Raw genomic sequence first — 27,757 nt, 5'->3', positions numbered from 1 at the left:
GCAATTTTCTATCAGTATTCAGTATTCTGAAATTGTACAGTAATATTCAAAAGCCAGTGACATGCTTATAAAGAAAAAGTGGGATCTAAACAACATAGAAGAGAGAGAGAGAGAGAGAGAGAGAGAGAGAGAGACCCTTGGGTACTTAGGTCTAACAATGCTGAGGCTAATGGATTATGGGTGATTTGGTGACACTGGTTATGCCAAACATCCTTACCCTTTCCTCAAAAATCTGCTACCTGATCCAAAATTGCTACTAAACTAGCTTCTCAGAGGTTTGATTTGTAGAGCAAGTCCCCTATACCTACCCAAGTAAAGCCAAGACCAAGAAGTCATGCTATCACTGCCAGCAGTCACTAAGCACTAACAACAAATACTCAGTCAAACCCAAAAAAGGGAGAATTTTAGTCTATTGCCAGATACATGGTAAACATGAGATACCCAGGTAACCAAATGACAAATTATTATCTGACAGCCTTGAAAACCTCTCCATGTGAACAGCTTTTAAGCCAACTTGTAATAAGTACCACATGCAGCTAAATTAAAAAAGAAAATCCTAAGCCAAGTTAAATAGTAACTAACATTCAAATTTAACCATATAAAGTCCCCATTAAAATCCAAAATGATAATTACAAAAATATTATATTACTATGAACACTGTCAGATGCTTTGAATAATTGTACGCTAAGGAAATAAGTAAAAACACACTTTACCTTGTATCTCATTTTGGGGCATGAATGAATGTAGAAACCCATATAATAAAAACAGAGATCAGGAGCTTTTTCATGAAGTTTCCTAGTAAACGCAATTTCCCTGTGAAAGGAAAAAAAAAAAAGACTATTTATGAATATAATTCCTACATTCATTTTACTTCTTCATACAGGAAATGCTTTACAACTACCTGGATTTTGGCTATTTAAAAGACTAGACTTCTATCAAATAAACAATGAAGATAATAAACTCAACACTTATGCTTAAAAATAAAAATAAAAAAAATACAAAACACTGTGTCAGGCTTAAAAACACTTCCATTTTGCCCTGCCAAGTGACTGACTTCAAATTTGAAGAGAAAAGTGACTAAAAGCCTCTATTTAACAGGTTTCCTGTTAATATTCATGCACATTGGAATTCTACAGAAACCTGACCCAGCGATCGTACACAGACTGGCTGATGTAGCTCAGGAAAACATCAGAGTATTTTTAAAAAACAAGCTCCAAGGATAAGCCTCTTGTTTGTTCTGCTCGTTGCACTCTAGCAATTTACATGTAAAAACATCCGTCTTTGTGCAACAAAAGCTACTTTTCACCTCTCGTGTTTGTTTGTATGATTTTCTCATTTATTTTGAAAGGGAATTGTTAATGTATTCCAAAATACATTTGCTTCTCGTTTTACTGGCAAGAGGAAAGCAGCGTTTCTACAACAATTCTGCCAGTGTTTCTAATACAACACTCATTTTCACAGCATTTGTAACTTTGCAGACCACATTTGTTTCAAACATGGATGTTGGTTCTTACCATCAACGCTGAAGGGATAAAAGGACATGAGCATGTGCAGATAGGAAGCATGTACAAATACCGTGGGCTTTTTATCACTTCAAAATTAAGTTAGTAGTAAGAATGTTTAAATATACCAAAAACCCTTCAGTTGGATGTAGTTTGCTGAGACCATCATGACACATTGTCATTCTGCACTATACGCATCCATTCTAAAAGGAAAACGTCCAGAAGTTATTTCCTACCTGAAAATCCAGGTAAATACAGCAGATTCCAAAAGTGAGGTTTATGTACTACCAAAGTATACCAACTTGCACCTCACCTATGTCATCTTTAAGACACAGCACGATGTCAAACACCCCTACCAGGCCGTGCTGATTATCCTGGACCTAATTAAACACATACCTCTGTGCAATTAAACAACCTGAAACACTACAGGAAAAAAAAAAAGAACATCCTTTGCATTTCAAAACGTCTTCAACACTGCTTGCAACTGGTCTGCACTGTCTGACTTAATAAAACAAAAAGACTCAAAGTGAACAGAGTGAAGTAATTAGACCAGAAGGTAATGAGGTTAAAACTGGGCTGCAGTAGCAGTCCAATCATGGGCAGCAAAGCTTCCTGCAAGCTTCTAAGGGGCCACAGCGAATGAGTGCACAATGCCAACACTGGCTTGCTTAGAGCTGCTGCAGGTGTCTCCACGTGAGGGACAGTCCCAGCAACGTGCTTTAGGAAGGGCCAGCATCACTGGGGAACGACGAAGCATCCTTCTCTTTCCTCCATCCCACCTCCCCTGCCAGAGCACCAGAGTTTCATGCATTACAGCTGCACCTTCCTTCCAGATTCCTTCCTTGCGAGATTTGAGGCTCCCTAGCCCACTGACCAACTGACCATGTGGGTTCCCAAAATCGGGTGAGAGGTGCTGAGCTGCACAGGAGCGAGGAGCGGGTGCTGCAGCTGAGACCCAAGGCAGGAGAAGGCTCTCCCTCCATATCAGCCAGGCAGCAGCAGCGAGGTGCCACTGCACTGCACGAATCACATCTACCCACATTTTTTTCTGCCTAAATCATTCTCATGGAAAAGGGATTACAAACGTGCAATTCCTCTTCTGTAAAGCTTTCAGTCACGATGCATATTTAAGGAATTATAACGGCTGTTAACACTTGGCAAGAGTGGGCAGCCAGTGAGCAAAACATATTAATTTCATTAACACAAAACTCAGATTTAGTATTTCAGTGCTACATAACCCAACTCCAAGCATTAGATTTTGAATCTAAGCTCTAGCATTTTTCCTTTTATAAAAGAGAGAGGACAAATATGATTGTGTACTATTAATGACCTTAGGTAGCGGAGGAGAGTTTAATATTTCTGAGCAAATAACAAGAATCACTCAGTATGTCCTGGTCAGTCCTCTCCCCTTTTATTAAGGCTGGTATTTCTCAGGTAGCTTCTTCTGCCCTCACTTTTTGCTTAGATGCCTACGTATTTCAAATGACCTTCAATCCCCATCCTTTCTCGGACTCAGCAGCAAAAATTCTCAGAATAGCCTGAAGTGGAAGTGACAGCGCTGCAATGCAGTTTAACCTCCTCAGAGTAAAATTGGCAACAGCTTTTAAGGTATCAGATTCCTTTGCAACTTCCTAAATCCTCCCTAACTCTCAAGTTTTTTCTCCCCTTTCTGAAAAAAGAACAAGGTTGGCCTCCTCTAAGACTGTTGGGAACTCATTTTTATTGCCTTAAATGCAGCAGAATTTATAAGCTGCTTTTTCACTAGTTGAGCCATGCAGGCATGTTGCACTGACAAAGTTTTAAATTTATTACGTAGAAAATTTAAAATCATTTCAAGAATCCATAAGCATGGATTATGTCAGTCGGTTATTACATAAAGTAACATGATACATACAGATACTAAAAAATAACTCTTAGGAGCTGTTTATGGTAACTTGCATGAAGAAAAAAATCAGTCTGATTTTAAGTATCTAGTGCATGTAATAAAACCTAGACCACTAATAGATAGAAAACCACTAACAGATAGAAAAAAGGCCACTTCTAAACCATAGGTGTTCCAACATTATTTCTACATGTTAATTCTGACTAATTTTATGAAAGCACCAGTGCCACTGTACGCCTCAGAAAAATGACAATTAAAACTCTTTTAGCCTTAGACCAGTGGAGATGCAACATCAACAGATACGTTAATGCTCACAACAACTTTGAAGTTACCTCTGATCTGAGCTGGAACTGGACCAGATGATGTCCCAAGGTCCTTTCTAACCTAAACTGGTCTGTGATTCTCTAGTTTCTCCTTCGTAAGGAACACCTCTGGATCAAGGTGGGGAAAGCCAGCCGGGAGGCAGTGTTGTCAGCTCTAGTAAGTTGCTTTTTGGTATGGAGAAATTGCACGGCAGGATTTAACTACCTAAAAGCCTGCCAGAGAGCAGGACGAGGCCCTGCTCTCCCTGTCTAGCCATTCCACCGCAGCCCTTGCACCAGCTCTGGTGTTAACACGATCTTCACTGAGCCTGCTCAGCTCGCTAACCAGGTTGCTAAAGTACAGCCTTCTGCTTAGTAAATTAAAAACTGGCTCAGCAGATGATTGCTAGAAGCCTGGCACATAGCAGAGATGGAGAGGAGTGATTGCAGCACTTCATTTCAGCAGCAATAAACCATTAGTCTGATGTCAGCAACTTAACAGTGAACTTTGTGGGAGAAAGCCCTCGATGTATGCATTTGAACAATTCAAGCACAGATATCCACAAATAATAAAATTCACCTCTTAGAGAGAGGAATATACCCAAAAAGCAAAATGATAAAAAAACACTCTTCGGAAATCAAGAGATCCTACTCACTCTTAATCTGTTTAGATTTTGATTAAACTTTTGAGACATTGAATTTCACCAAAATACATACACACACACACACACATATATATATTTGCACTTTATTTCAAAGGTCATTTCATTTACTCATTCTAGTGGGTTAACCTAAACAGTAGCCAAGAAGCTCCTACCTACAGAAGATGCACTCAAACAGGATGCCTTGGAGAAAGAAGAGTGCTGGATCTCACAAATTTATCACATATTACAGTACCTGAAGCAGTGTAGTGCAAATATGAAAAGGTAAAAGCTTTTGCTAGAACTTCTCAGACCTGCAGCAACTTGAAAATAGGCAGGTCTGGCATGAGGTCCAAACCCAGTTGCTTCATGAGGATCTCACTGGGATCTACACGGCCGTGACTAGTTTATTTCATACAAAAAAACTTGGGATGCACAAAAATTGTAATACTAATAGATTCTTAAATTTGCTTGTGAGAGAAAAACAGCAACTTGCAATTTAGCATACAAATCTTATTTACAACACAAAGCATTATTCACTATTCTTACTATTTTGCGGATACCAGGACTAGGGTGACAGTTAATTTAAGGCTTTAAAATTCATAGGATTATTCTGTCTGTCAGGCTTTCTAAAGACAAAGATAATGAAATTAACACACCTGAAAATATACTTAGTGCTAGTACAGCAGGAGACTACTAATTCAGAAGTTTTTAGGGTGTCCGTTATTTACGATCTCACCGTGCACACATGCATAAAAGTGATTAATTTCATTTGGTGACTAAGCTAAGAAAAAAGTCAAAGGAAAAATTATTTCTATTCAAACAAAAGAGGCTTCTTCTGCTGAAACCAAGCAATAGTAAGTTATTTTCTAGGGAATAAAAACCTAGGTACTTTATGTCTGAGTTTTTTGTTTTTCCATCTTTAGAAGTATTTAGCTAACTAGAAAGATTCATCCCTATTTAAGGATGAAAGTTAAAATCTATTTTGGAGCACAACCAACTGCAGAGAATTAGAAAAATAATAATTAAGTTCAGCTAGAGATAGTGTTACCAGTATATGTTTAGACTGGAAATAAAAGCTCAAACTTAGAAACAAGTATCAATTCTTACTATTATGTCTAAGCGGATAACAAAAATGTCCTCTTACCGTAATGCAGAGTAGACTCCCAGAGATAAGAAGGAATAGTCTGGATCGTAGTACAGATAGACAGAGGACACGCAGTAGGGCAGGATATCAATTACACCCACAGCAATTATCTTCCCATCTAGCCAATACTGCTGGTGAAAAGAACCATAGCCGCACTCTGGTCCATTTGGGGGATTCTCTGCCTGGACAGAAACGGGACATAATTATCAGCCTGGTAGACTTCCAGTACAAAAACTATTTTAGAAAGGTTTTCAAAAGAAAAATAAATCCTGTGAGAAGGTATTCCTGCTGTATACATTTACCGAAAGGTAAAAGGGAATTTGAAAACCAGGGAGAGCAATGTTAGTTCTCCGTAGCGTTTGTGATTTTCACTGTACTCTTCATCAGCAACCTCTATGTATCACCTCACAAACAAATCAGTAAATAACCTCTGCCACCTAGCATGCAGATAGCATTGAAATGGTAAAACAACAAGATTCATCAAGTTATCAATGCATTATTACACACAAATTCTGCAGATATTCTTTCTTTTCATAGTTTGGCCTACATACTCTTCAACAAGAGACAAAGCCCAGAGGCAAAGAGGTGATGGGCAGGCTGCCTGCGTCCCCCAGCAGTGCTCCTTCCCTGTTCCTCTCCATGCTTTCAGTCACCACCTAGATCCAGCTCCCAAAACACGAAAGCTCAGCTCGTATGCTGCTATTAACCCCCCCGACAAAGGCAGCATCCGCATTAAGAAAACAGAAAAAAAACAGCCAAAAACCCTACAAAATCCCTCGGTGCAGTGCAGAGAATCAGGCATCGAACACCACAGGTACTGGAGGCACCTTGGCCACAGACTCAGTTTCTCAGTGTGGCCACTGAAGCTGTTTGAGAACAGCACTTACAAAGAGCATTGAGCAGCTCACGTACTCTTTATGACCAACTAAACATTTTTCATCTGAGATACTGAAGCTCGTTGTGCCATGTAACTCGTGGAGCTCCTGTTTTGCCAGCCCACACAAGCACAGCTTCGGCAAGAGCACCGAGGGGCTGGCTGCTGCTGGGTGCTGGGGCCTGAGGTCGCAGGGAAGCACACTTCCCTACGGGGAGAAGCTCCTAAACCAGAAACCGATGCTTCAGATTACAAAGAAAACAATCTCCTAATTTAAACTGTATTACACAACCAACTCTGGCAGGGCTTTTTCTCCAACGTCAGGTTTACTTTAATCCTGAATTCCACAGCGCTCAACTTAATTATCCTCCTAGTCATGTTTTTCACTGTATTGCCAGATCTTCAGAAAGCTGCTTCTCACTCAATAAATCTGACAACATTACCTGCTATTACCAACTGTTTTGCATTACAACAACAAAAGGTGGGTTTAATCAAGTATTTTGATACAGTAGCGTGGACTGAAGACATGATGGGCAGTAGAAGTTATTCTAATTGGTACCACATGTGTCAAAAGAAATCAATCACATGAACAAAAATCATTTCAACTGACTTACCCAAGCATTAAGTCCCAAATAAAGGCGGTATAATAAAACGTTTGCATTTCTATATAGTTATATAGCATAAAAGTAGATATAAGAGTAGATATGTAGCTACAGATACTGTAAAAGTGAAATGCTCCAATACCTGAGAGCTAAATCTGCAGCATACAAGGGTATTAGGGTAGGACACTGACATATCGAGCCGGGTTCTTCTCATTTAGAGAAAGCCTACTTACTCGGTAGTGACACTTTCATACAATATCCTCAACTTTTCAGTAGTGCCAAATGAAATCAGAGGGTCAGTATTAGCATTTTTAAGCTGGGACGTGGTCAAAGTTTGAGAGCTTGGAAGAAAGAGGTTTTCTCTGCAGGCAACCCTAAGAGAACAGGTGGAGCTCTCTTGACTACCACGGGGCAGAAGAAAGCAGCAAACCAAGGGGAAATGTGATTTGTAATCTAAGACAGACTTGCTTAAGTATCAGATAAAACAGACTTTCTTTGTCAAAAAAAAATCATCATACAGGATTTAATACAAGTTAAAAAGATTGTCTAAAACAACATGGAAAAGATTTCCACTCAGAGCAATGCCTCCTACAGTTAAAGGGCTGCTGTGTGTACAGAGCCCTGCCTCAGAGCAGCAAGGCAGGCGCTTGGGCCCGACGCCTGCCAGCTGAAGCATCAGTTAAGATCTGTTAGCGAGGCACGAACCACGCCGTTATTCCTCTAATTCAATTACAAAGCCATTTATGAACATAAGAGAGGCTGTGTTCTTTAACAAGGATAACAAGCACAGTACTCATTTCAGGCAAAGTGTTCAGGGATCTCCATTACGTTAAGTAAATAACATTTCTAAAACGCACAACGTTTTCATCCTCCTTGAGAAGTTTCCGTACAATATAATCCTTTGTAACGTTTGTACGCATTATGTTTTCTCCGATTTCTCAGTGAACCCTTGGCTCCATTACCTTGATTTCCCAGGAACCATCCAGGCAGTTTGACGTGTCACAGGGTTAGAGCACGAAGCCCTCTCCTGCAGCAGGTTGCACCATTTCACACCACTGGCACAGCCTCTGGGGCCCCGGCTGTCAAAGGCGATGTGAAATACACGGGACATCATGCGGGTGAGCCCCAGCAGAGAGGGCTTACCTTATCGACGTGAAATAACACACTGTAGTAGCCCTTATGCTACAAAAACATGAGCTGCTCTTGGCACGGAAAGCATCGCCACTTCTATGACTGATGAATCAACAAATGTAATGTCAGAGACGTTACTTGGAAAGAGTGAGATCAAAACCAATATTCTCTTATACCCTTTCACACTAAAGTTCAAACGATACCATGATTCTATGAGAGATGCCTTCAGGTCTTCTTAAGCAAACAAAACTCCCAGTATTCTAGAAAACACATGTAAGAAAGAACAGCAAATCTTTAAAATTAATTGTTCGTTTTGTTCATATTCATTAAATAAGTTGTATTAAAGGAGTAAACACTAAAAGCAGATCTAAAACTCGGGCTATGAGAGTTAAAGCACAACTAAACATGTTGTGATTAGGAATTATTAAAAACTCGGAGTCTTCATAGTTACTTCTGCCTCACATTTTCTTCCCATAAGGCCTAGGAATTACTTATTTTCTTCAGCGTATCCTAAGAATTTAAAAATACAAAGGATTTCAGTGAGCCATCATCAGAAGACAGGGGTGTAGATGGCTCTGTTGCCTGTTTTTAAGCTACATGGTGCAGCCAAACAATTATGCAACATCTCCAAATCTGCGGAGGAGGAAAAAAAATACAGAGGGACCAACTTGTTTAAAGTTAATAGTTTAAACTTGAGCTTCAAGACAATGAATTATTAATAATTTGATGATAGGGAAACAAAATCTATGTAAGAACTAAATCTAAAGACAAAAATTAAAACAAATAGTTTCTTCAAAGTTTAGACTATACTGCAGAGAAAAGTATAACTTATTCCATTATATATTAATTCTGTCTTCATATTCTGCTAGCTGTTTTTCATTAACATGTGATTGCTTACATTTAATAATGCCTTATTAAAATTTAAATGTTTAATATCATCTGATATTACAAGTTGCTCCAAGTGGGTCACTTCAATATAAGAAGTGCTTACAATGAAAATTTGATGATGGTGAGAGTGCTCAATGTTCTTCAAAGCACATTGGTCTCTCTCTTTACTTCTAGGAGATGTTTTACTGTTCCTATTAATATAGAAATTGCGCTTATTAACCCCCATGCCAGCCTGGTGTGCAACTGCAGACAGTGCTGCACAGCCACCCACCAGAAATGCATCGTGACCCTGATAACTGTATGATTATTTTCTTCTGGAAGGTTTCATGAAACCTTTGAACATTTCCAGTTTACTCTCTGCTGTGGATGGAAGGAGGAGTAAAATATGAAATCCACACTACCTCATACAAAGAAAAAAAAAAAGCAACAACAACAACAACAACAGGAAAGTCTTCATTTCTTACACTCTAGTAGAAGTTATTTGCCAAAGTGAAAAGATTAATTCCAGCAGCTCTCCTCCCAAAGGCACACGCACCAAACCTGCCATATGGTAGATTTCTGTCTCTTTTGGTTAGCAACATATTTTCTGTTCACTGCTCTGTCCTCCTTTTGTTAGGGATTAGTGGAGGTGCTGTGAAAGCAGCCTACAAATATAGGCTGTGTCAGCCTACACCTCAGCACAGAGGTACCACTACAGGTTTCCATTTAAAAAAAAAAAAAAAGGAAAAAAAAAAAGAAAAAAATGCACCCTTGCAGCAAAGCCGTTCCCGGCAGCACCTGGCTGCACTGGGTGGACACTGCCAGCAGCTCAAGGGAGGTGTAGATAGCTCGGTTGCCTACATCCCTCCTCGCAGTGCTGGTGAGGATGTGTCTGGGGCGCTGGGTCCAGTTCTGGGCTCTCCAGTGCAAGGAACACATGGACTTACTGCTGCGAGCCTCGTGATGGGCCGTAAAGACGGTTAAAGAACTGGAGCATCTGACAGATGAGGAGAGGCTGAGAAAGCTGAGACCTTCAGCATCAAAAATCAGACGACTTGGGAAGGTTTTATCTGTGTGTGTAAATACCTGATGGGAGGGAATAAAGCTGAGGGACCCAGCGTCCTCTCAGAAGTGCCCACTGATGGGACAAGAAACAACGGGCACACATTAAAAATTAAAAACCACATAAAATTCAAGCTGAACACAGAAAACACTTCTCTGCTGCAAGTGGTCAGACTGCCCAGCGAGATGGTGGAGTCTTCATCCTTGGAGATCTTCAGACCCCGGCTGGACACGGTCCTGGACAAGCTGCTCTGGGTGGCCCTGCTCAGACTGAGCCAGTGGGTTAAAATGATGCAGGATGGGTACACGAGAGCTGAGTGCAAACAGCTACAGAAAGATCCCATAATATTGAGTAATTAACACGACAAAGGTAATAAATACAATGTCAAGCTCATGAAAAAAAAAAAGTGGCTATATGCGCATCCAAAACAATGGGTGTAAGCAATTTACACTTCAAGATATTTTTGAGACTGATCAGTTTTATAAAATAATCACCTTCATGCTTAGCATCAGTCAAAATGGAAAAAGACTAAAAAGTGATTAGAGAAGGATTTATAAAGTGAAAAAAAAATCATTATTTATTGCCTGACACCACGGTGCACCTGAGAGGCCAGTTGCGGTCATCGCACCAGGATGACCCAGGAGAGCTGCAGAAGGACAAACACACCCCTAACTCACTGGTCGTCGAAAACTACGAATCCACCCTGATCAGCTCCAGTTTTTCCCGTGCCCTCTTTCCATAAAGACGCTCACTTGGGTACTAACGGGGTATGAAGCCACGCTGGTTTTTGCTAGGAGTCCTGCAAGCTGCTCTCCTGCACTGTGCCGCTGCAGCCGCCCTGCTCCAGGCCAGGAGCATTTACATCTACTGACATCGCTGGAAGTGGGAGGATGGCAAATGCTCAACTGTAGCTTCTAAGAGGAAAGGAACACTAAACAAAAAAACAAACAATCCGTTCTCCCTGCTGTACCCTGTTTACTGCTAGAAAATCGCCTAGGTTTCTGCTACCACATACTGTATCATTTTTTAAACTATTCATTTCTTGTGCCAGAGCCCCTAGCCAAAACCGAAACTAAACAGAATCCTAAAATTGAGAAATAAAAAAAGGCAGGAAGAGTCTGGGTGTTGATACTATTTGCAGCTAATAATGGTATTAAAAATTCAAAACAATTACAAATTGAAATCATGTAAGGTTCAAATTTGATTTTAAATTATTTTTGTTCAAAAGAGTAAACAGACTGCACACTCCTAGATTTGCTCGTGGCAACTGTTTCAGAATAAAGAATTTCAAGAATCCCTTGGCCTCTGATATACAACCGCTTTTATTTAACTTCATCTAATTGAAGACATCTGTAGTGGTGCCACACAAAATTTAATTCAAGCTTCGAAATGTCAATAAAAAGTGTCTGTAAGAAACAATACTGGTATAAACCTGGCAGGGAAGTGTGCATCAACATCTACGTAGCCATACAAAATTAAGAATATAATGGCAGTCTGCTGCCTGGGTTGATGAGGTGATAAAAGCCCTTTTCCTATAAAGTCTAATGAGCTCTATTACTCTTCAGCTTTCAGGAATGCAAAGGCCAGCGGACTCAGCAGAGAAAAGCAACAAACCCTCCACACATGGATCCATTCAAACCGCGACATATCGAATTACTCGCGTAATTACTATAACCTGACAATTTCATTACACTCACGTGGTCCTCAGCTCTCTAAGGCTAACAAGACAGACAGTGCCGCAAACCCGCAATAGTTTGCTTACTGGAGAAGAAGGAAGAGCATCTCTCCTTAACTTTTAACTCACACTGCAGTCAAACGCAAGGTAAATAAATTATTTAGGAATATATTCTTTCATAGAAATAAATCACGAACACTAAACCACAGCACTTTCTGCCTTTTTCTTTTTTTTTCTTAATGCAGCTATATGAAGTTCAGTGATAGTTCCTTATCCACAGACTCCTTTGAAAATTCAGTGTTATCTTCCCTCCTCACTGGTGATGATACAAATACTGTGACACCTATACCCGTAACGCTGTACTGCCTGCAAAAAGTGAAGAGGAAAGAACACGTTCATTTCAAAACTTGCATCTAGACTTAATACATACCTCAAGAGGAGAATCACAGAGGAATCGTGTGAACTGCATCAAGGTAGATTCATCAAAAATATGTGCCCAAGAAGACAGTCCAAATATGCAAAGCAGAAAAGCAAGAAATATATTAGTAACACTTCAGGATACATTAGCATTCAGACAGACATGCTTTCAAAACCATGTACTTGAAAAATACCAACAGGATTTAGGAGTTGAAATAAAATTCCCAAACAAATTCCCACTTTCTATTTTGTTCGTAAGTACAAACAAATATAATAACTAATGATCCAAAACACTTCATTCTCTCACATCCCATTTTCAAACGTATTCTATTCTAGAGAATTTATCACTATCTTTTATTTAAATTAGACATTGCCCTTCTCTGTGACTGCCTGCAACAGGGAGTCTCTTCCCAGTTCCATTACCTGCCCCATCACTAATGGGATTAGGGCCATCATCTCTCTTAACAGAAATTAATAAAGTCTCTTTGCAATCAAAATTATGAGCAAGCCTGTCCAAGTCTAAAGAAGAAGAGGGGAAAAAAGAAAAATCAGCTTCCTGAAAGTGCAAGCATTTTCAAAACCAGATTCTTTACTCAAACAAAATGACGTGCTACAGATCATCAGACGAAGGCAAGGTTTTAATGGTCTGGAGTCTGTGCAAGTTTCTAAGAGTAGTAAAATATAATAGCTATTTACCAACCATCATTTACTTATTTGATACAAATACCTCCTTGGTGCTGGATTCCACAAAGAACACATTAAAAGATATTACAAAGTTCTAATACGTATTTAACCCCAAAACATTCCTTTGTTAAAAAGCTAGTTTGTGTTACACAGCCTAACTCCCCCTCCTCTAATAAGCTGCATGATTTACTAAATCAGTCATGACCAAACTGCAAAACAAGAATAATCAAGAACTTTTAATTTGAAGTTTGATTTAAAAAAATTATGCATACCCACAAAAAAAAACTGTTCACAAGATTTCTTGGTCAAGAATTCTATGAATTTCTCAGATAAATTAGAGAAGAGTTTTCTGCTTAAAGGGGGATACATAAAATGGCAGGTGATTACTTGTCAAGCATCCCATTTTTCCCTGTTCAGGGGAGGAGAGGAAGGCAGGCAACATTAAAAAGTGCCAACACTACAAATTGCTGACTTTGGACCGAGTCCCACATACAGTCTGAGTAATTAAAACTTTCTTTTCCTCAGAAAATGCTATAGATCAGATTTTGGAAATAAAAATGCAGCCTCTGGTAGATATATGGATCTGCAAACATTACCTGGACCATCCTTATTGCAGTTGGAAGCAAACACTGAATCTCAACCTTCCCTAAGATGCACTAAAAAGTACTCCAGCAGTGATGCTAGCAGACAAGATTTTGCAGAAGTCAGACTCCAGATATTTTCCCTCTCCAACACACAACAGCATTCTAGTTGGTCTGTGAACGGACAGTAAACTTTTGGACACATACTTTTGGGATGAACACTGAATTTCTATTGGATGGATTGGTGGATGCTCTAAATTATTCAATTTAGAAAAAAAAAATGCCTGTGATATCTTAATTCAATTCCAGAATTATTATCGACTTGGTGGATAGGGTCAGAGATTAAGAAGGAAAAAACAGGCAATACTTGAAGAGAAAAAAAGCAATTCAAAATCTGAATTACTGAGTTATGTTCCCATAAAAAAGACCAGAGATTTACAAATTCCTGCACTGCTCGTGCATCAGTCCTTACAGCCAACGGCTTGTGAACATGCAGGCACCAGGAGGATAAGCCATGTGTTATTCATTTTGATGTCAGAAGACCCCCGATAGTTCTTAATCTGTAACTTCAGCTTTATAGTGCAAGTTAAACCCTATGGGTGAGAAAACTGAGCCAACACCACCTTTCAAACGGTTTTCTCGATCCTCCCGGCCCCGCTGTACAACCACCTGGCTTTGGGGCAGGGGAGGACGCCCCAAGCACACCCCAGCAGCACTTCAGCTTGCTAGGGGTGCTGCAATTGGTGGCCAGGAAAAAATTAACTGCACTTGAATTTGTACCGCCCTCGTAAGGGGAGAAATCGCTGCAAGTTTTATTACAGATTAGTTCATCTGTTTATACTCGAAGTTCTCAGGTCAGATCATTTTCTGAACCAAGTGCTAGAAAACTTCAGCAGATTGTGAATCTTTTCTAGAAGTCACTTAAGAAAATGTTTTGCTTTAAAAGGAAGACTTTAATAGACATATAGACAAGGAAAATAGCAAATACTTTAGATTTCCTGACCTTTACTATTGTCTTCTCAGCCCTTACTCTTTCCTCCCAGCCCCATATCCACAACCCTTTCATCATAACCCAAGAATATACCTGGACTACACAGCTATTTAAAATAATGTAAACGTTAAGGTTCATTTTTTTAAATTAAAAATACCTCATTTTAATACTGCAGGATAATTATGAACACAATTCAAAAATGATTCAACAAACCATGAAAGAAATACAGTCAAGAGCTGGTGTTTATGTAAAATAAATCAATCTGTCACACAAGCACAACTGAAATTCCTTTCACAAAGTCATGCTCTTCTAATTTTCATTTCAAACCGAATTACTTAAGCTTCAGTCTTTTTTTAAAAACTACATATATATATATATATATATATATATATATATATATATATGAAATCCACAATAATCTTTCCTTGGTGCAAACTGATTACAATTGCCATAAAGAAGCCATTGCCACCACAGGAACAATGGGAAATAAATTCAAACATGGCCAATAAAACTAAGACGACACCACTAAGAATCAAAACAGAGGGGGAAAAAAGGCAGGAAGATAACTGCTTGAGTGAAAGCACATGCACACCTTTAAAAAGCTGCAATAAAACCAGAACGGTAACACCTGCTGTACGAGGGAGGGAGGACGTTCAGACGCCGTGGATGCTGACGTACTGGAAACCCAAGCGGCCTGGCACATCTTGACGTACCCACCAGCAGAAAGAGCCACAAAACGTTGGCGTTCTTCCTAGAGCTTCCCTGGCATCATCCCTGTATGTCCATTTCAGAGTTTTTCCCCCTCAATTAGGGCAGTCTTTAGGTATTTTAGCTACGCAGGGGAACTAAAACCTTTGTAGGGAGGGTGGAGGGTTCTTGGATTGCTGGTTCTTGGATTCTGCCCTGGAAGCTCCTTTCTAGGCCGAACTCTGTCCTTGTTCTATCCAGCTCCTCTTGGCTTCCTGCGAACACTGCACGAGCGCGTAGGACATCCTGCTGCCACCAAAAGAGCAGTTTGCCCATTTTGAGTGCTTTCCAGACGTTATCACCTCTTACAAGTTCAAAATAAATAGATTTTTGCTCTCAAGCATGAATGATCCTTCTTCATTTTCACTTGTAGAGTGACAAAAGTAAAAAATACACAATTAAAAAAAAACTTTAGTCAAGCTTTCAGTGAGGCTAGAACCTATTAACTGACCCACAAGATACAAGGAAGAGAAACTATCCAGGCAACTGGACTGAAATCTACCTAAGAAATGAACAATGCTCTGTAACACTGTGTGCTGTAAAAATACAGAAAATGAGACAATATCAAAGAAGATTAACAAGAAAAAGATGATGCCAAGCTATCCCACTATCCTTGAAACAGGAAATATCATCGTAGACCTATGTTAACAGAAAAATCAAAGATTTACTCTGGAGCTGGCATATTTAGCATACGTCAGCTCCAGAGTAAATCTTTGATTTTTCTGATAACATGGAAAGAGGGATTTAAAGTTTAAATGCATATCTTAAGGATAGTTTTCAGACCAAGAATTGAAGTAATGAAAGAAGTGATTGGTGATGAGCCAGAGCTTGCATCTCATGATTTCGATTCCGTCATGGGATGACAAATTCACTGTGGCTTTGCCCGCTCAAAAGAAACTCATTCTCAACATAACGGAAATCCGTCAGTCTACAATAAGGAGTTCTTTTTGATTTTGTGTGGATATACATAGAAGACTCAGTGTCAAAGTTAGGAAAACCACATAAACCAGGATGTAAAAACTCTGATCTGAAATGGTACGGACAAGTCGCTCAACTGACTGGACACAAATTCTTTGGCTCATAGGGCCTGGATCCACAGCGCTGCAGCCACGAGGCCACGCAAGCACACAGAAAGAATCAGGCCGATCCAAAAAGTGCTCTCGGATTTTAAATTAGGTTTATCGGAGATCTGAAGTCCAAGGTAACTGAAGCGAGACGTTCTGCGGCAGCAGCAGCCCACCACGAGGAGCCAGGCATCAGATTAGCGCTGTCAGCGACTGAGATGATAAAAGAACCCATTCAAGAGCACTATAAAAAGGTACTGCTGCCTAGGCAAGCTAAGGCAGCTAACAATGACCACAAAGGCTTGATTTTTTTCCCCAGAATTCTCTCACTTAAAAAAAAAAATAAATCAAAAAAAGAAATAGGAAACTGGGTTAAAGAGACCTAAAATTGGAAACTGGCTGCCGGTACCAACTTTGGAATCGATCAGAATGAGCTCCCTGCCATTTCCTAGGCTATTCGCTCCGCTTCCTATATTAGTGTATTTCTGGGAGGCAATTAAAGAAACTGGAAAAGAAAAAAAAAAACAACGATACCTATTTCAGTAATTTCTTGCACCTTTCCAAACAGTGTATCTTTTGTGTGTTGATAAATTCTTTTCTTCCAAGACAAATATTTAGTTAAGCATGAAGTAAAGAGAGCGTCCAGCTAGCTCTGCAGGCGGAACTGAGACACGTACTATTTTTCTACAAGCTTGTCATTATAAAACACCCATGAAAAGTTAAATAAAGTTAAATAAAATGCTTGCTTCAGTAGGCCTAAACAGCAATAAACTGTTCACTCTGGCTCTTTCTGGAAACTACTGTCGAATTTTTATGATCATTTATGAAAATGTTTTCTAACTTTTGTAGCTGCCACATAGCTTGTTTTGGTTACACTTCAGCCCTTTTCTTAAAGGCAAAATCTACTGTAAAAAGACTTAAAACCAAAAAAAAAAAATCCCATTAATGAACTAGGTATATTGTAGTAGTGTTTTAAACCACCCATCACAATCATTAAGTTCACCAGAGAAGAGGCAGGAAGAAAAAAAAAAGCATAATTTTTACACGGCAGCATATTATGTAATGAACTCCACTTGGAATTACAAGCACTCTTTTTTTTTGCACAAGAACTCATTACAGCTAAAGAACTGAATTAGTTGACAGCCAATTTATATATTCATGTTCTAATGTATATATAATACATAAGACAGATGTGTTGACAACTTCAAGAAAGATTCAAAAAAAGGGCAAGATTGGGTCAGATATGCAATGCCTCTGGTGAGATGGATACTTCATTAAGATGAACTGGTAGAGAGCTACTCTATTTTGCCCAAATTAGCTAATGAGTACGTTATTGGGATCAAAAAATTTCTCTCTTGCCATGGAAGGGCCCAGAGGAAATGTTTTCACAGTATTCATTTTATTTACTGTTTTTTCCTGCAGAGCTAGGCAGTTCCACATCTGCATGTACCGTTTAAATGCCCAGAAATGCATTTTAACACCTCAGATTTAGGACAAGCAGGTATCAAAATGTTCCAAAACGTTCCTGTTAATCACCCCGAAGCTGGGCAGCTTGGATCACAAAATCCTCCAGGTGATTTATATTCTGCAAAGCCCCCCCTGCATTTCCTATGCAGAAACACCCAGGTATTTTGCTGTCAAGCAAGAGTTGAAACATTTGCAAATCAGGATTTGTCTTCGCAAAGCAGATCTACTACTAAGCTTCCTTAAATCCAGCTTCACATCTGAAGAGCCAGGCTAGCCTTTGGACCCAGTTCGGGTTTCTGTCTTGTTTTCAGATTTTTCTGCGGTAATTCCATGAAGCTAAAGGATAAAACACCGGTTACTCTCATATTCTTCCTTTCTTGAGGCAGCCCCAGCAAGGAGGCAGTGACACATCAGGAGAACAAGCTACCTCTGCTGGCACCGTGGGACACCTGTGCTTGACTCAATCACCAAAGCATTTCTGTCTCTGGGACTGCAGGAGACAAAGTTCACTCTTTTCTTCTCAGAATGTTATTCCATACATTATTCTACAGATTTTCTTCAAGTGGCCAAAACCCAGGTATCAGCACAACAGCGCCACGAAGCACAGAATTGGTTATGTGGCTGCCTCTGCGGTCTTAGCAAGGACTTTGGAGCAAAAACCTGCCTGGAATTCAAACGCCTAGCCATTCAAATCTGCCAGCAGTCATCATTTAAATAACCATTTGAAAAGTGGGAGAGTCCTACTTTCATGTTCTCTACTCCAGTTAATTGAAAACATATATAAAAAGCAATTACAAAAAATGTAATTATTTCTACTACACTGGAAAGAAAAATGTATTTCAATTCTGTTTTGTTTGGGGATAACAGTTGACTTAACTCCAAGACCAAAGGAAAATACAAGCTGTCAGAGCTGATGAAATCCACTGTAAGCATAAATCAAAATTCATTATTAAAACAAATTAATAGCCAACATACAGCTATTTTTACATCGCTAATGGTAATAAATAGCTGGTAATAAATGTTTGCAATAGCATTACAGCTTTTTTATGTACTACTTCACATTCAATACAGACAGAGCAACCACTGGAAAAAAACATCAATGAAAGAACAAGTTGTAGTTCACATGCATTTATGAGAATACATCAAGTTTGGATGAACCAAAGTTGATTTCTAAATACAAAGAACAACTGAAGTGCCTTTGTTACAAATTAAAGATATTTTCATACAAATCAACTGCAATATGCAGTATTGTATGCAGAAAGTCTTATAAAGATTACTGAAGAAAATAAAGACTACTGCTCTTACAGGCCAATAGTGAGCATATTTTACTATGTCACCCAGCAAAATAACCAAATGCTATTAAAATGCAAGTTGCTCAACGTCCAAAAACCTACGGATCACAAAACCACGTGTCCATTTTGCTGTGCAGAAATTATGACAAAGCTGTATTATAAAGACTCATTATATTTCTTCTGTCAATTGAAGAAAAAACAAAAGAGGGGACAAAGTGTCATTCATAAAATTTATTTGAACAATCACGGTACTCTTGATCTGCTGATCAGCTTTGTGTTCCAACTGATTCTGCACTGAAATACAGACAAACAATGCCTATTTAATCAAAGGATGCTCAGCCTGATATCGCCTCTCTGTTCGTTATAGAAGTTGCCCTTATTCAGGTTTTCCCAGGTTACATTTTTGCAATTTTTCTTCATTACAGCTTGATTTTTTTCAAAATATAAATACAACTACCACCCAAGCAGAAAAAAAAGAAATGTAACTTGTAGATGTGTAAATAAATTCTTAATTACATTGTGGATTTTTATAAGTTATATACACAGATCCACATATTAAACATGAATATAGTCTTCCACTACTTTATCAAGAAAGAATAAATGCTAGCAAACAAGAGCTCTATTTGAACAGTGCATAAGAACTATCACCTTGGACCAGAGAAAGAGATCTGTGCGCACTATTTCCAAAAAGAAAAAAGGCCAGAAGTAGTGCACAAAATGTGACAAACGCTAGCGCAGGTTCTTTCCTTGCACATTTTTACCTCTTTCAAAACCGAACACTTCTTGGGCTTGGTTAATCCAAGAGTAGCCTTGGATAAACTTGTTCAATAGGCAGTGATACACCTGTTTTCCATGCCTGTATATTAATTCATTCAGCTATTAATACTTTCCCACTTAATAACCTGTTGGGGTTTCCCCTAATTCTCCAGATTTTCCCAACAACTCATTTAAAGATAACAATACATTACTCAGAAACCAGATAACTGCATTTACATAGCAGCATAATAAGGCTTTATGTTCCCACAGAGGAAAAACTGAAATATCAGCTCTTCCACAGCACTATTTAAGAGCAACTTTTAATTAGAGAGTGGTTTGCTACGTTTCTCCTCAGGACACCAACCCATTCAATAAAACCATGCCGACACAGATGCTGTTAGGTGCCTCCTACTTTGCAGGCCACCAGCAGCTGACTGCCTTCCAAAGCACAGGGACAAGCAGGCCAGTTCTGAGGCTGACTAAAGGGTTTTGAGGGTTTTCAGAAGGTTTTCAAGAGAAGTTCGATTTATACCAGACAAAAAAAGACAAGAGAGGATAATCAGTAGCTGAAAAGCCTATACAAAAAAGAGTTGCAGCTTCTACATCAAGACAGAAACAGAGATTTGAAAAAAAATCACTCACAAGCTAAGTTATCTGATTACAGGAGCAAGGAGATGCTTAAAACCGTTCCTAGAATAGGATCTTATTTAGCAGATCGCAAACATACTTCTACCTTACCATGTGCTCTACTCAGCGCTGGAGATAGCGACGATGCCCTCACAGCAATGGCAGGTTTCCTCACCTCGGGGGCCAGAGCACCACTGGGACTTGGAGCAGGTTTAATGCCACTACCACATTTCTACACTCCTTTTTGTTAGCATAGACAGAAGCCACTGGATCTATCAGGGCTCAGCGCTACCTCTCTCCAGCAAAACCTCAACCAAAAATTTGAGGCCTACACACTCAGGTGGATGCACTCACCCAAACTGCTCTTCCAGTACATCGACACCATGATACTCAACCTGAATGCCGCAAACTATATTTAGTGCGTATAAATGCAGACTTGCACCTCAAAATTTGTATGAGCAGAGATTGTAAACATGGTAGAAGTAATTTCATGGCACGATGTAATCTTAACCTTTCTGACAAAACAGTCAGCATGGCGTGGCAGACACTAGATCTACACAAGGGCAAGCTCGGTGGATGCAGCCTCTTCAGCTGGCCCAGTTTTACTGAAGCCTCTTCACAGAAACTTAAGCACACCGAGCACGTCCAAATCAACTGGCCCAGAAGAAATTCTCACATTGTTTCTCCCACCCCCCCATTTTCAAACTTTAAACCAGATTGCAAGATTACTATCAAGCACTTGCATTACGCCAGGCTAGCAGCCAAAGACCACCTTAGAGTAAGCACAACTCCAGAGAAAGAATAAACAAATACGGCTTTTGCCAAAGCATTGAAAATACACGATTCTGCAAAACCCTGCACCACCATAAGTTATTCAATGCCTTAAACTAGATTATCAGAGTAGTAAAACAAGTACAATTTTCCAAGTAAGGCTTAAATTAACACAAGGGACAAAACGCTGTTTGACAGCCAAATTATTCAGCAGGGTATGACTGGCCAAAGTTAAATACAGACAGCATGCAAGGAGTTACTGAAGATATGATAGTTCAATTTTTGTAAAAGGAACATTGTACAACGATTAAATTACAAGAAGAAATTGAGTTTCAGAAATAAAAAGTAGATAGCCCTGTATCAATACAAGCTGTGCTAAGAAACACTGCCAGAAAGTTAAGAAAACCACTGTCTTGAAAACATCACTGAAGAATGAGAAAACTGGAAAAAAAATAGTAACTGAGTAGAGGAATAAAGGGGAGGAAAAAGCAATATATTTTTAAAGGAGATATATTTTCAATGCTAGAAAGCCATGGACAAGACTATAGGATGCTAAATCAGATACTGTAGCAGGATAATTACTTCTCTTTAAACATGTAAAAGCACAACTGCAAATTGCTTTTATTAATTTATTTTGCTACAGAAAGTTGAACTTTTCAGCTTTTTTTTAAAAAAAACTTACTAAGGTAAACTGGTGTCAGAACCTGACTATATTTTAATAGCTGAAGGAACAGAATATATAATGTACAAGGCTTTAGTCAGAAGTGGAATTCGATCTTAGAACTGCTATAGCTGTGAATTTCCAGAAAATATCCACTTTAATGAACCAGAACTAATAAATGAGTCCTATGCTCATCAAAAATAAACTGCATTGAAAAAAAAGAAGACAAGACCTTTTCTACAAGAAAGGTTTGTTTTCGGGCATTTCACTTAGCACTTAATAAACTCCTATACTTCCTTAAGCAGAAGATCTTCACTTATTCTGTCACACAGATACAAGCTCAAAGACCATAAACACACAGCACGCTGTGGTTTGAAGAGACCACAGGTTAAATTAAAATGAAGAATGCAGGGGGTTTGTTAAGGGCCTGTTAAGCTGACAGTGAAACTTGGAGTAACAAACCTCAAGAGAGGTTTTCTGCTTCACAAATATTTAGACTTTGAAGATAAAAGCTTTACCGATATATTTTTTCAAAATGTGCATTAATAACACAGTACACAAGTAATTCTAAAATTACAAATGAAAAAAAAACAGCTATTATCGATCAAGGATCAAATCAGTGGCAGTAGCAGTGAGGGAGGAAAAGAAGAGAGGCACAACGTGGCACCCATGAGCTTACTAATGTAACTGCAGTCTCCATCAGAGATTCCAAATAAGAGGAAGTCAGGAGGTGAAGGCAAAATCCCAAAAAGACCCACTGGCTTGAAGGCACTGTAACACCAGTTACCAATGGTCTCAGAGCAGCACTAAGCAAAGAGTGCCTAAAAGTTCTAAGTAAGCTTTGGTGTTAAGCCTTCCATGGGTTCCCTGTACTGAAACTTACCTAGACCCCTCCTCACATAAAATCTTGATCCAAAGATGTATACATGTTGCATAGGTGCAAAAAGAGGGCCTTCTTTCACATGCATTGAGCAATAATCATCTTCACGGTTCATGTACCTTATGTTAATATTGTGACTTTTTTTTTTTTTTTTTATAACTTTCCACATTAGTGTTATTTTCAAATCACCAGAATTATAAGTCTATTCCTAAAATTGCCTTTTAATGTAATACTGTTAATATTAAAGCTAGTCTAGTAGATCATACAGGCAGACGGTATATTGTAATGCCAACAATTTAATAATATATTCCAAAAAGAACTTGTTAATATGTCCCACAATAATTTTTGTTGGATTATGAATTTAAATATAGGCAGGTTTCTGAATGTGAAGTGTTCAGCCAAATGTAAATTAAATACTTTTCCTAAACTAGAAGCTTTCCAAACACAAATGTGTGCAGGACTCTCCCTGAAATGGAGGCTTATCAGCAAAGGAGGTTCATCAGCCACACACAGTTATATTAGCTTGCACAGATTAAAAGCTAGATTTAATTTTAGATCCAAAAAATTCCTGGATGTTTGCCAGTTTAAAACCCAAAGCAGACTTGTTACTACCCTGAAAAAAGCCCTGTGTATAGGACAGAATTTCATTCTACCTTTACTTAAAAATTACGTGGCTCCATAATGTCTGTATGATATATTACAAAGTCTGAAAAAGAGGAAGAAAAAATTTGAGGTCTTTCAAACAGCACTTTCCACTGTCCTTCTAAAAAACTTGGACCAGTTTTACCCTACTTACTATCTTTTGTTCTTGGAAGAGACTCCAGTAATTCTCCTCCTACAAAGATTCAGTATAAGGGCTTCTAACCTACATCAAACTACATTTCGTGTAACGTATTCTTCAATTTACTTCCTCCAGGGATCAAACACAAAATGCTTTTTGATTGAGGTGACTGAGCTTTGGTGCCTAATAACTGTGAATAGCAAGACCTTCTTAACCAGACAGTCAGGTGAACACACCTAACATGATTTACTAGTGTTTTAGAAGGATCTACATTAAAACCCACCAGCATCAGACTGAGTTTTTACACTTACTAGAAGATTCAGAGAAGTTCCTTTCTCACCTGGAATACTGTACTAAGCCTGCACAAACACGATGCCAGAGAAAAAAAACCAAACACCTATGACAAGTAACAGGGAAAAACAGGAAGATAAAATCCCAGTGAACTACTAGCAGCATGAAGAGAAATCCATCTCCTTCCTATCAGGAATTAACTCTTGTTAGACTTTACACTTTAACGCGGTGGAAATTTTCAATATACATCTTTAAACAGCTTTACTTCTCTAGACTCCCTCAGTTTGTAATAAAAAGATTAAATATAAATATGTATATATGGGTGATTAGCCCCATCAAACCCAACCCGAAACTAAGCCATGCACTCTGACCAAGCAGGGCTAGATGAACCAAGTGCCAAATGCCATTCAGAACTGAACTGCAAGCAGCCCTGGTGATATTGATTCTTCATGAGGGGAGTATGCAATGTATAATCTGTAATTCCAAACACAGAATGTATAAAATTAGTAAGTTTTCACAACTCTCTCTTTGCAGTAACAATTTTCAGAGCAAAAGCACGCTGGATTACATGTTCTATCTAAGCAGTAAGGCTGAAATACATTCATCGTAGCAGGCAAATGAGGTCCCAGATCAGCCCAGGTAATGCATGTTACAAATCTAGTAAATAGCTCAGACTTTCTCAACATTTCCAATTTTTATCATGTTATAATTAACCCCATTTATGTCAGTAATTAAGAAATAGGCAGAGACTACTACTTATTGTTATGAGTCCTACTATTTTACAAAACAAAGTGAAATAGAGTTTATGATTTCCCACAGTAGCATTACACAGATCTTACAAAAATGCTCCTCGTACGTTCCTTTGAACTAAAGCCAAAAATGATTATATGGTTTTATTATTCTACCTGGAAAGCAGCCACAGCTTGCTAGGTATCACTTCTGCAAGTCTTGCTCCCAAGAACCAAAAGGTCTGACAGAATTGATCAATATTGAAGTCTTATATTTGCAGCAGATAGAAACGAGAGAACTGAAATACCAGCTTTGTTAATTCTGCTAATGAAAACACTGGGGCACTTGCCAAAGAACTGAAGACTTGCTGCTTGTTTAGAACCCCACTAGTCTTATTATTTTTTTTTTTAACCTTATTATATTAGGATTAGCATCCTGCAAACACCTTTTTCTATTTTAAAAGCAGCCTTATTCATATATAGCGTACTCGCATTACATCTAAGGCAACCAGTTGATGGCAGTATTTTTTACTATTTCTGCTGCAAAGTTGAATTCTAATTACGAGGTATGCTTAACAATGGAATGTGAATGAAATTGAGGTTTTTAAAACCTTAACCTATTAGGTGAAACAAAAAAACTTATGGACAAACATGAAGGAAGTAACAAATGACTTTAAAGCAGAAGATGCTTGTCATCAAAAAGGCATTTCCATACCAGTATCCCATTTTCAGCAGAAATCTCTCCCTAACCTCTTTACAAATCATGTACAAACAGTTCTACGTAACTAAAAATAAAACTGTTATTAGTCAGTTATGATAACGCATACTCCCTCCCTCTTCAGTTCAGTTTTCCCAGGCTGAAGCCTACAACAGAAGCTTACTAAAAAACACGGAAGCTCGCTAGAAAACACATTTTCCCTCCCAAATTGAAACTCCGTATTTTAATATTTAGAATCATTCTAGGAGATACTATTTCCCACCATTTAACTGTACAGTAAAAAACATTTTCGTAAAGGCGCATGCAGTGAACTGTACCTCATTTTCGCCACATTCAGAAGGTGTATCCTTGTGTATAGCCATCTGATACTTGGCAAATAAAGTGGCTGACTGGTTGAAGGATGATTTGAACTGTGGGTCCTCAAAGGAGACAGGTACTAACCTCACCTTCAGAGCAAGGAAAATACAAGCATGCTATTTTGAGTGCATATAATCAGGTAATATGCTTCTGAAGGTAAGGCTAGTGAAAGATCTCCTCCTATCCATTTCAAAGCCTCTGAAGTCAGTATTCGACTTAAAATATAGTAAAAAGTAAAGCTCCTACAGGGGAAAGTATTTCTATGGCAATTAACACTAACCTTAAGCTGACTGCTGATAGCTCCATGAAAGAATAAAAGTTCTGTAACACTAGAACACTCCAAAGCACCAGTTTACTCAACCTACTTTTTGACCAAGTACCTAACAAATCAACTAAAATTTGTATTTTCATTGTACAACCTCAAGAATTTTTTAAATGTATTATTTTTAATGGCACATCACTTACTGCCCCCAGTTTAGCAGTTATATATTCTTGCTATGTACGCTTTTTTTCCTCCAAACTCCAGAATCTTTTTCTTTTTAGCGTTTGAGAGGCAATATGCCTGACACAAGTAACTATTACACACTGCCTAGGCATTACAAGAAGCAGTAAAGATGTGCAATTTAGATGGAGTGCACTAATCACTTCTTGAAGTGGTTTATACAACTTCCGCCAACCTTAAACAAACAATTTGTGTGTGTGATGATTCCTTCACTCGCATGTTGGCCTCTCATACTTGTTCCTCTGTAGGGATGCATTCAAACCACAGCCAGTGAGACTAGTTATCAGGATGTGTCCAGCCATTTTTATTTCCTAGGAAATTTGTATTCATATGGCCCACAACATTTATGTCCAAAAGCTTCATCTCCTCCATCTCTTACTCAATATCATACCCAACTAACTTCCTAAGCTTTTCAGTTTGCAATTAACACCAAATATTTGTGGCATTCACAAAGAGATATCAAAAGTTTGCACTTTCAGAATGTTGATTTTATTTGATACGGTATTCTACATTCCCCTCAGTATAAAATGAGTATAAAATCCACGTTTGTTTCTCCTAGAATCTATGCAAGACACATAAAATGGAGGGGAAGCTGAGCTTTGCATAAAATTCATTTGGCCTTCTGACCTGATTTATAGTTGGTTTATCAGGTGGGTCCTTGTGAATAACCATCTGGTAACGTTTATAGACCTGGTAAGACTCCTGAAATGTGGCTTTGAACTGTGAACTTGGTGGAGATGATCTCACCACCCTCACCTTCAGAAGAAGTTAAACACATTTGTTATTACAATATCACACAATAATTATATATTTAAACATATACAAGCACCATGACAGAGAGACATTTTGACCTCCTGCAAAAGGACCCTAACACTTCGATTAATATTAGACAATAGCCTTCCAATTCTTCAGCTCAACTTAGATTATTGAAGGCTTTTATGTTTACACTGATTGACACACAAGGTTTTCAAATTATGAATCAACTAAAGTGCCTTTACAGGAACTACACATATAGTTTTCAGGAAATAATACCAACAAATGGTATAAAGAATGTCATTTTAAAGAGATTTTCTATACATTTTCAAATTTTCTCTTCCTGAGGTTTCTTACCATACTGAAATATACTTGAAGGATCCACGTATTTGGAAGACTCATATCTGTGCTCTTTGGATAAAGACCGCGTTTGCATTGCCATAATCCCAAGGGGACGTCCAGATATTTTTCAAATTTAAAGAGGAAGAGGAAACGATGTTCCCATACTCAATTATGAGTTAATTTTAATAGGAAGTTATGTGACTTCCTCACCACCACCCTTACACACAAGAAAATGAAATAAATTTTAAGAATCTATAAATTAAACTGTATTTTTAGTAAAAGTGATTGCTCCCTGACCAAAGGTATGCTATCACATGAGCAACACTGCATTTCTCTTCAAGCATATTTAAGGGCACGTTCATTTCAAAACCCACATTATTTTCAGTATGGTTTCATTTTCACAAATAACTATTGGTTCTACAAAAAAAAAAAAGACACTTGACAGACATAGTAAAGAACAAAGAATCTAAGAAAGCACTGCTAGAACCATTCTTCTTTTAATTCTCCCTACATCTTCTAAATGAAAATGTTCAGACAAGGCCATTACACTTGAGTTATACGGCTCATCAGAAATATGGAAGTGTTAGCAAAATAAATCAATTTCATGGCTTCTTGTCAGTTATTTAAGGTGCATCTTCTAAGTCATCACCACTTCAAGCAA

At 38.5% G+C, this 27,757-nt stretch overlaps 1 protein-coding gene across 9 annotated transcripts in view; it reads right to left on the bottom strand.

Annotated features, from left to right (window-relative positions):
- ATE1 (arginyltransferase 1) overlaps positions 1-27,757 on the bottom strand; it is an 85,358-nt gene that overhangs the window by 45,119 nt on the left and 12,482 nt on the right. For 4 of the 9 annotated variants that reach the window (XM_050711892.1, XM_035547693.2, XM_035547690.2 and 1 more), the window contains exons 7-10: positions 26,629-26,757; positions 12,117-12,149; positions 5,475-5,656; positions 714-813 (exon numbers count right to left, since the gene is read on the bottom strand). In XM_050711892.1, coding sequence (XP_050567849.1) covers positions 714-813; positions 5,475-5,656; positions 12,117-12,149; positions 26,629-26,757 — 444 coding nt within the window. Of the gene's footprint in view, positions 1-713; positions 814-5,474; positions 5,657-12,116; positions 12,150-25,459; positions 25,589-26,628; positions 26,758-27,757 lie in introns of all 9 variants that reach the window. The other 5 variants (XR_007708550.1, XM_050711889.1, XM_050711888.1 and 2 more) reach the window with 2 other exon arrangements.

The sequence above is a fragment of the Cygnus atratus genome, chromosome 7 (genome assembly GCF_013377495.2).
Source record: "Cygnus atratus isolate AKBS03 ecotype Queensland, Australia chromosome 7, CAtr_DNAZoo_HiC_assembly, whole genome shotgun sequence".
Taxonomy (NCBI): domain Eukaryota; kingdom Metazoa; phylum Chordata; class Aves; order Anseriformes; family Anatidae; genus Cygnus; species Cygnus atratus.
The sequence above is the reverse complement of the archived record's forward strand: the minus strand, read 5'-3'. Positions and strand labels throughout refer to the sequence as shown.